The sequence below is a fragment of the Castanea sativa genome, chromosome 10 (assembly GCF_040712315.1).
Source record: "Castanea sativa cultivar Marrone di Chiusa Pesio chromosome 10, ASM4071231v1".
Classification (NCBI taxonomy): domain Eukaryota; kingdom Viridiplantae; phylum Streptophyta; class Magnoliopsida; order Fagales; family Fagaceae; genus Castanea; species Castanea sativa.
The window spans coordinates 37,632,798-37,642,443 of record NC_134022.1 but is presented as its reverse complement, the minus strand read 5'-3'; the positions used below and the strand labels follow the sequence as shown (position 1 = coordinate 37,642,443).

Genomic DNA, 9,646 nt, shown 5'->3' with positions numbered 1-9,646 from the left:
TCTTGCAACTTAGTTATGTAGTATTTTTTTATTTATAATCCTTACAATTTGATAAACTCAACGTCCGTTTTGTGTAGCGGCTGCGGCTGCGGCTGCGGCTACGTTTTTTGAGATTGTGTTTTTTTTTGGGATGGTTCATGGCATTGTTCATGAACCAGCCAAGTGATAAAAACGCATGAACAATAATTTGCAATAACAAAAAATATCTTGTTACAGTATTTTAATAATAAATTTTTAATTTTTAACAAAATAAATGGCATCCAATCGCACACACAATTTCACTTAGAACTCGAGTTTCAGAAAAATTTACTATATAAGTAAATAATAAATAAGTTTAGGGAAGGCTTCCAAATTCTTTTAAAAAAACTGAATATTTGAAGGAAAGAAAAAAAAAAACCGCATAATTCCCATCGCTAGCGCTGTAGGCTACTTCTTGTGGCCACACAATACTGTTTCGGCCTTTCGGGAACGAAAACAAAAACCAACACCCAAAACCTTTGGAGAGAGCTCATTTCATTTAGTTTTGTTTGTAGCAGTGTAGTAGTACTCTCTCTAAACTAGTACTGTACTTTCGGAGTGAACTGTGAAGGCTAAGACATTCGTTATCGGCTTCGTTCACGTGAATCATGTCACTGTCACTCACTGCCTAACTCACAAGACCAAACCAAAACCTTTCACGCCTCTATAGCTTATATATGATATATCAATGATCCCACGCTTCTCACCTCTCCTCCGCACGTCCACATTCCCCACTACAATGGCGCGTGTCATCCCACGCGCCGCCGCTGTCTCTCTCGGCCACACACCGAACGCCGTCGCTCTCGTCCGCTTTCCCTCCGCGCATTTAGGTTTCGTTGCCAATGCGAACCGTTTCGGCGGCTTCGTCTCTCGGTCCCTGAAACCGTCGATATCGGACGGTCAGGGCTTGAGTCCACTCCGAGGAAGGGTTTGGGCTTCGCAGAGAGAGTACCGGAAAGTGAGGAGGCGTGCGGCGAAGAGAAAAGAGAAGGAGTTGGAGCTCAATGTCAGTATTTGTATCGAAGAAGATTTGCCTGACGATTCTGAAGTTTTGGTACTCTCACTTTCATTTTTGTGTTTGCATAATTTATATCTGAAACAGTGTTCTAATTTCAAAGAATTTTAGGTTCGTTTAAATAGAGCAATGTTTTTGTTCAATCAAATAATTGGCGTGTAATTATGTGTAAATTTTGGAGTTTTTTGAAAAATGAACCAGAATAGGTTATTGCTATAGGAGCATGTAGAAATTACATGGGGATGTTGTTTGAGAACTGTTTGGATAGTCAGATAAGCTAATTCCTGTGGATGTCTAATTTGCGGGACTGTCTGCTTATACCAGACGTGGGGCATTGTTTGCGAGTGGCGTGTCAAAAAATAGTTGCAAGGGATTAAACTGAAATGTAGTAGTTAGTAAGGATTTGAGTAAGCTTTAGTTAGATAACATGGTGTATGAGTGTGTTTTTGTGTCAATAGAGGGGTGGGGGAGGCAAAGTTGCTATGAAAGTTAATTTTTAGTTTTATCGACTTCATGTCATATGATATGAGAGAGAGACCCAGGACATCTAAAATCTTCACTCGACTACATAGTATGACCATTTCACATTGTTTAATAGCAAATGATTGCATTGTGGATACCTCTTTTATTTTTTGGATGAATTTTTGTCTCCTTTATTTCCTTTTTCACTTTGCAGCGCATAAATTGTAGAGTTAATTATATAAGGTTATTGATTTGAATTTCGGTTGAACTTGGTTACTTCTAAGTTGAACTTTTTATGATAAAGTATTATATTAGCACTTGAGTAATGGAGCAAGCCTTGCAAGTTCACAATGATTTCCCACCCCCACCCCCCCTTTAAAATAGCTATGGGAAGTTCTTCCTCAATAGAGTAGACTATCGAGGAAACATGAATACATGATGCATATTTATGCAATATTTCAGGTGTTTTCCTTTTGATTGATGATTTGACTCGTCTGTTTGCCTTTTGTACATGCTGCAGAGTATTGCAGAGATGCTTCGTTTAAATGTTCCAATGGCTATGAAGCTAGCATTTGATGGCTTAAAAGATTCAGCATACAAAACAAGGGATACTGCTATAAATGATGTTGGTGGATTTGAAAGTGTTGAGCTGTCTGTGCTTCTTTGCAATGATGAGTTTATTCGCAAACTTAATAAAGAATGGAGGGATGAGGATCATGCCACTGATGTTCTCTCCATGTCAGAACATGTCCCTGAACTTAAGCTTCCAATTGTAAGAACACAAAGCCATTAATAAAAGGATTTGTCTTTAGTGATAAAATGCTTGACATTTTCCCATCTTTTCAGCTTATGTTAGGTGACATCATAATTTCTGTTGAGACAGCTGCAAGACAAGCAGAGGAAAGAGGGCACACTCTTCTTGATGAGATACGCATCCTCATGGTTCGTTTAGGGATATTTTTAGTACTATTTTTTCTGTTCTCAAGTTATGTGTTTTACTAGCATGATCTATGTTCTGTTATGATTATCTTCAAGTTGTATCACTGTTCTCTTATGCTAATACTAAGAGTTTTTGCAGATCTCTTAAAATTTCATATATTAATTTGGAAAGAAAGAAATTTATAAGAATCAAATTGCTGGTAATATATATATATATATATATATATATATATATATATATATTATGAGAAATAAATTTTATTAAAGAAGAGGAACAACATCATGTAGACAAGACGTGTACATAAGCTATACCTGAAGAATAAGAACTGCAATCTAAATGAGATTGAATCAATTAAATCTGCAATAGAATGTAACTCATTTGGACCACCATTCATACAATGACATCATAAAAGAAGATTACAACTGGATAACCAAGACTCCCACATCCTTGAATGTGCAACGAGTCCTCTCCCTCTACAAAGTCTACAATAGGCATAACGTGGCTAGGTTCCCAATGAAGGAAGAATTTTATTAAACCAATTCCTCAAATTAGGCTCCAAATAAAGGACTTGTTAACTCTGATAGCTGTAGCTGGATCTTATTATTCCAGAAGGTGTGCAGACTGCAGTGACAAAACCATGAAAAAGTAAGAGGACATATAGATGTGAGCTGTGCTGTTTTCAGATTCCAATAGTTCCTTTGTGATGAAATCCATATTTGGAACTGATTGTCTTCATCCATACAGTAGCCCATTTATATGTAGGTATAGGTACAGTGTGCTACTTGAGAACCATAGCTACCTAATGTCCCTGCAGGTTCATGGATTGTTACATCTTTTGGGATTTGATCATGAGCTTAGTGAAGAGGCTGAAGCAGAAATGGAGAAGGAAGAGGAACTTCTTTTGAAGAGTCTTGGATGGAAGGGGAAAGGATTAATTCAGAGTGCATATGATGCTGAAAATAGTGCATACTCTCATAAGGAAAATACAGATGGTAATTTCTGTTTATCAATTATTTGTTTCAGCGTTCTTTTGAGAATAATCTTACAGTTGGATTTTCAAAAGACAGGAAGAAAGAAGGGAGTCTTCGATTTTATAAACCAAAGTTCAACTACATCTTCTGTGATATGGATGGTGAGATCACGCTTATGATACCCTTTAAATTTTTTGCATTCTGTTCTTAGCTTATAACAGATTTCTTTTTTATATGCAAGGTACATTGCTAAACAGCAAAAGTCAAGTTACGCCAGCAAATGCTAGGGCTTTGAAAGAGGCCATGTCAAGGGGTGTGAAAGTAGTGATAGCCACTGGAAAAGTAAGTAAATTCTATTTCATACTATCATGAAGTTATGATATAAGTGTGTTTCAATATCATTCCATATATTGTCAAATACATTTTCTATTCTTCTTACCCTTGGTCATTTCAGTTATGCATCTTTCTGTGCTTAGCAGCTGTGCTGCATTAGTTCTTGTATATTTTTTCTTTCCTGTTGGAGAATGATTTTTGTCTGACTGATCTTCAGTTATTAATTTTATGTTTGGGTTCAGGCTCGTCCAGCTGTGATAGAAAGTTTAAAGATGGTAGATTTGGCTGGAAAAGATGGCATTGTTTCGGAATTTTCTCCTGGGGTTTTCTTACAGGTTTATCTTTTCTCCTTTTGTTCTTTCATCTTTCAGCATCCTCCATGTTTTCAATAAGGGCCCGATTGGATTGAGGGGGAAGGGAGGGGGAGTGGAGGGGGGTAGAGTAGAGTTGACTGAAAATAGGCTAATTTTGGGCCAATTCTACTCTACCCCCCTCCCCTCAATCCAAATGGACCATAAGGTTACTTCGTATCTTGATGTTGAGTGTGTTCAGCAAAGAATTGTATCTCTGTTCGCAGACATGCTCACTCTTCTGCTCAGAGAGCACTTATCCCTCTTTTTTTTTGCTTTTCATTTTGACATATACGTCCAAGATTACTTTTACATGCATATCTATGTAAGTATTTTTGTTCATAACATACTTTATTTGCATTAGAACTTTGACATACTACTTTGTGTTGTATGTCCTTGGTACAAGTTTGGCGAGGGCATCATAATAATAATGTGGTTTGTACCTTCTCTATATAAGCAGTGAAATTACATCTGGTCCATGTCCCTGACCCTGTCCTTGGCAACCTTCCCAATGTTGATGGAATTAAATTCAGCTTCAATGCCTTCATTCTTAAAGGAATCTATAACAGCAGGATTTACCAAATGTAGTGGCTATAAATGTTCTAATGTCATCAAAAGGGTCTGTGATGGTTAAGGTGGCTTTAGAGATTCTCCAACTACTTAGAAGGTAGAAAGGGCACTAGGCAGACTCATTCTCTTCATAGTAACAAATTTGTGAATTGGGTATTATTTAGGCATCAATTTTTTATTTGAATATTGTCTGGGAAAGTTCGGAAGAATGATGGAAATTTTTTGGGAAGCCAATGATGTCACCTGAATTTGGAAAATTATTTGGTATCAAATTTATGGAAAAGAATGTCAAGGGCCATAATTGAATAAATTAACAATAATTTCTTCCCTCGTAACTCATAATGTCACAATTTAGAATCAGACATTTTCTGGGGTTTGTGAACTTTAAGTTTCTAACCGTATATGAGGTCTTAAATGTGTTTATTGAGTCAGAAATCTTAATTTCTCATCACAATGGGTATAAATATTCGCTTGGAACTTTTCTTCTACCAAAAATTTTTTTTACTGGGGTTTTTTTTTGATAAGTAATAAATTTTATTGAAAAGAGACTACTTCATGCAAAATGGCATAAAGTAGCCTAAAGAATTACAAACAGAAACAGAAAATTATATACAATGAAAAAGAGACTTAATGAACAAAGGAACAGAATCTCTATTCGTGAGTCCCAAAGCTTGAGAGTCGAGACCAATCAAACAAAGTCCCAACAAAAAGAGCTAGAAGCTGGTCACTAGAATTCTCCAAATCCTCAAATGTTCTCCCATTCCATTCTTGCCAAAGAGTCCACATCAAACAAAGTGGAACTAGGTTCCAAATATCCAATGAATATTTTCCAAATCAATTTTCTTTAACCAAACAAAACATCTTTCACACTCCCTAGCAACACCCAGGAGCTACCAAAAGGCCTCAATACAAAACACCACAAATGGTAGGCCACCTTGCAATGAATAAAAAGGAGATTCACCCCCTCCCCACTACACCGACGAACACAGCATCAATCCACTATAGTATATCCTTTCTTCCTATAATTGTCGCAAGGATCTTCCCTCATGCCAACATCCAAATAAAAAAGACACTCTCCAAGGAGATATCCTCTAGAAGGCATATCAATTGAACAAACAAGGAAGTAACTGACTTTCATTCTGTGCATTTATTCCTTATAAACTACTGTAAAGTCAGAAGAGACATGTAGGTTCTGCTTAAAATTGGAAGTGCTAAATCATAAATTTTGAAGAGTCTATTACAACTTATAATTGTAAATTCCTTCTAGGTCAATTATAAGTTAATGACTCTCTCTGTTCCTTATTAGCATATAAACTTGTACAAAATGAAACAACAATTTTAATCCTACATATATGTATATATATATTTGCAGTCTTGAATCTGTCTCAAATTTTTGGTTCCTTACGGTCTGTTCTCTACTTGATTCCAGGGACTGATTGTTTATGGTAGACAAGGTCGGGAAATATTTAGAAGGAATTTAGATCCAGATGTTTGCAGAGAGGTAATCTTCACTGTTCTTTGATACTAAATCACATAGGCATGCTATCTTACCTAACACACACCGTAACGATAAAGGAACTTATGATACACAGATTTGATAGTTATATGTAGGCTAAAATACATTTTAGCCCCTCTAAGTTTATGTTTCTAGTGAGTTCGTCCCTAAAATTCCAATTTGAATAATTAAAACCTTGAAGTTTTGATGTGTTGTCGATATAATCCCATATAGCATCATCAACAATGGTCTGTTTTGTGTCATATGAAGCATCACTAAAATGTAAATTTACTAGAGAAATCAAGGTGTGTGCTATTCAACCACTGTATCTTCTGGGTTTAAAGAACTTGTATTTTTGTTCTCTCTCTCTCGCTCTCCCTCTCTCTCTCAAGCTTCATTCGTAAAATTATAACTAGATCAAAATTGTATACAAATATTTTACAAAAAAAGGTCTGAGAACAGAAAAAAAAAAGATAAAATTTGACACCAAGGTTCTGTGTGATCATGGTGGGGTGGTTGCTGAGAATGCCAGTAAGAATTTTGAAAATATCATTACTGTTGCATCGGCATTGGTATGCAATGGACAGAATGATTTTGAAATTATCTTTGATTAATAATTTGCGTGCAATATTATCTCTTTGTTTCTTCCACTTTGCACTTCCTCTGATCCTGATCTCCCCTTCTTTCTCTTACTTGCATTTCCAGATTTCTTCTTGAGAAAAAAGAGTAAACATGTAAATCATTTTATGATCATGTGGAAGGTCATGTCAAATCTAACACTCCTAATGTTAGCAGTATTAAACGGAAGGATATCGTTGAGAACAAACCAAAAGTTAAAAGTTGAAACTATTTAAACTTGAGAACTTCATGAACTAAATTTAAAGCAGACCCATAATTGAATGGACCAAAATGTATTTTATCCATGTATGTATCTTTGTTCTGTATTTTTATTTGTTGTCTCTTTGTCCTTTAGATAGCTTATGTTTTATTTAATAAAAAAGAAAGGCTTTTGAAGGGCTCATATTTTGGACCAAAGACAGATTTTAGTTTTGTAAACTAAAAACTTTAACAAACCTGCAATATTCTGTTGCTTTATTAGGAAGATTCTTATTCACTGTTGCCTAAGCAAAAAAATTGTGTTATTTTGCAGCTCTATCTTTATTCTTGGGAGAATAAAGTTCCTCTCGTTGCATTCACCAAAGATCGATGCTTAACCCTCTTTGATCACCCACTAGTTGACTCATTGCACACCATATATCATGAGTCAAAGGTGCCTCATATAATTTTTTTCCCCTCCTGATTTATTATGGTTATTGTGTAGAGGCTTCTTCATTTGTATAATTTACAAGAAAATCTTAACAGGCAGAGGTCATTCCTTCAGTTGAGAGTCTCTTGGCTGCAGCTGAGATACAGGTATGCTCTTGGCACGGATATAGTTTCTATGTCCCTCTCGTCTAATTTGGGATACTGATGTTGTTGATTAGTTACATGCATGATACATTGCATGGCACCAAAAGGTGCTGTGACAAATTGAGGTTGGGCCACTATGTTAAGTTGCTGGCATTGACTGCCTATTTTCTTCAGAGTAAATTCACTGGAGGATGCTCATGTTTAGATTCATTGCAATCCTTTTGAAACCTTATCCATGCATTTATATTTATGTGCATTCCTTAATTGTTCAATTTATTTGCATCATGCTTTTCCTGTCAATGATAATCAAAATTAGTAGCAACATAGGTTCTGCTCCTGAATCCCTTGTGATTGAAACATACACCACTTTTTTTCGAGGAAAAACTATGTTGAAAGGAAATCGTTTGCCTTTATAATTGATCCCACTTGGTCTTAAACAAACAACCCAACCAAGATAATACACTCGTCTCTGTTGCCTGGGTTCTTGTTAGTCCAAAACAATCCAGTACTCAGGAGCACCCTGAAACTTACTCATATGAATGTGGCCCCATGTGTGTGACCCACATTATGTGATTAAGGAGCATGACACTCCTGCTGTACCAAACTTAAAAAGAAAATAAAAAATAAAATAAGAGGTACTGCTGGTGTACCAGATAATGACTCCTTTTCATGACACATCTTTTGAATTCACAGAAAGTGATCTTCATAGACAATGCTGAGGGAGTGTCGACTACTTTGCGGCCATACTGGTCAGAAGCATTGAGAGATCGTGCAACTGTTGTTCAAGCTGTACCAGACATGCTTGAAATTGTTCCCCATGGGACCTCTAAAGGGGGTGGAGTGAAAATGCTGCTTGATCATTTGGGAATCACGGCAAAAGAGGTATGGACCATAATATATGTTCTCCTTAGATTTTTTTTAGGTAATAAAATTTTATTGAAAAGAGACTACTTCATGTAAAAAGGCATGAAGTAGCCTGAAGAATTATAAAAAAAACAAAAGGTTATGAATGCACATGTGGTCCCCCCCTCTCTCTCTCTCTTCTAAACACACATGGTCAATGTTAGAGACTATCAATTCCTTATCCTGCTTTTTGGCATCTTGAGGTGCAGCATGGATTTCATTGAACTGATAAAGATGGTCAGTATAATATTCATTAACCATTACTATGTGAAAGGGTTGAACTACACCAATGTTAGCCATTCAAACCCCAAATGTACTAAGCTTGTAGATGTTCAGGTTACTATAATTACATCATATATTTCCTTTGTTGGGGATGTGCCAATATCTGACTCTACACCTGACTGATTTTAATCACTTATTTTTAGATAATGGCTATTGGTGATGGGGAAAATGACATTGAGATGCTTGAGCTGGCTATGTTAGGCATTGCTCTTAGTAATGGATCAGAGAAGACAAAAGCTGTCGCTAATGCAATTGGTGTCAGCAATGATGAAGATGGTGTTGCTGATGCCATATATCGGTATGCGTTCTGAGCTTCAGTTCAAGCATGAAAATTTGGACTAGAACAAATAGATACAAGGGAGGCATCCCAATGTTGTATTCACTCATTTTTGTTATTTTCCTCTTCAAAGAAACACTAAATGAGCTTAGTTAGAAAGGCAATAAGTTTTGTCAATTTTTACTCATCAAATCAGATTTGAAAAGCTTAAACAATAATCATACTTGAAATAAATTTTATCTTTGGGGTTTTCAAGTGACTTTTGTTGTGGAATCATTCTTAGTATTTATAAAAATCGTCAATTACATCATGATTGCTTTCAGAGTTCTGTAAACATATTTCTATTTATATAGCAAAAGCAAAAATGTAAACAGTATGTATAGGCCTATTGCTAGTTGATGGAGACTAAAATCAAGGACAATAATGGTGATTTTCCTTGATTTTAGTCAACTAGGATATATATAATAAGGGTCCGTTTAGATAAAATTTATTGCTGAAAACTGAAAACACTGTAGAGTTTTGTAAACATATTTCTATTTATATAGCAAAAGCAAATTTGTAAACATATTTCTATTTATATAGCAAAAGCAAAAATGTAAACAGTATGTATAGGCCTATTG

The 9,646-nt window shown here is 35.8% G+C and overlaps 1 protein-coding gene across 1 annotated transcript; it reads left to right on the top strand.

Moving 5' to 3' along the window:
• The first annotated feature begins 510 nt into the window (after positions 1-510).
• LOC142613731 (endoribonuclease YBEY, chloroplastic) lies at positions 511-9,285 on the top strand. Its single transcript, XM_075786203.1, has 12 exons — positions 511-1,072; positions 2,016-2,267; positions 2,342-2,437; positions 3,250-3,427; positions 3,499-3,567; positions 3,648-3,748; positions 3,982-4,074; positions 6,089-6,160; positions 7,305-7,424; positions 7,517-7,567; positions 8,258-8,446; positions 8,893-9,285. The coding sequence occupies exons 1-12, from the start codon at positions 707-709 to the stop codon at positions 9,058-9,060; spliced, it is 1,755 nt and encodes a 584-aa protein (XP_075642318.1). The 5' UTR covers positions 511-706; the 3' UTR covers positions 9,061-9,285.
• The last annotated feature ends 361 nt before the right edge of the window (positions 9,286-9,646 follow it).

Excerpts from the sequence above, each read along its gene's own strand:
- LOC142613731 (XM_075786203.1), top strand. The coding sequence starts at position 707 with ATGATCCCACGCTTCTCACCTCTCCTCCGCACGTCCACATTCCCCACT. Across the intron at positions 4,075-6,088 it reads CTCCTGGGGTTTTCTTACAG|GGACTGATTGTTTATGGTAG; the intron begins GTTTATCTTTTC and ends ACTTGATTCCAG. Across the intron at positions 6,161-7,304 it reads ATCCAGATGTTTGCAGAGAG|CTCTATCTTTATTCTTGGGA; the intron begins GTAATCTTCACT and ends GTTATTTTGCAG.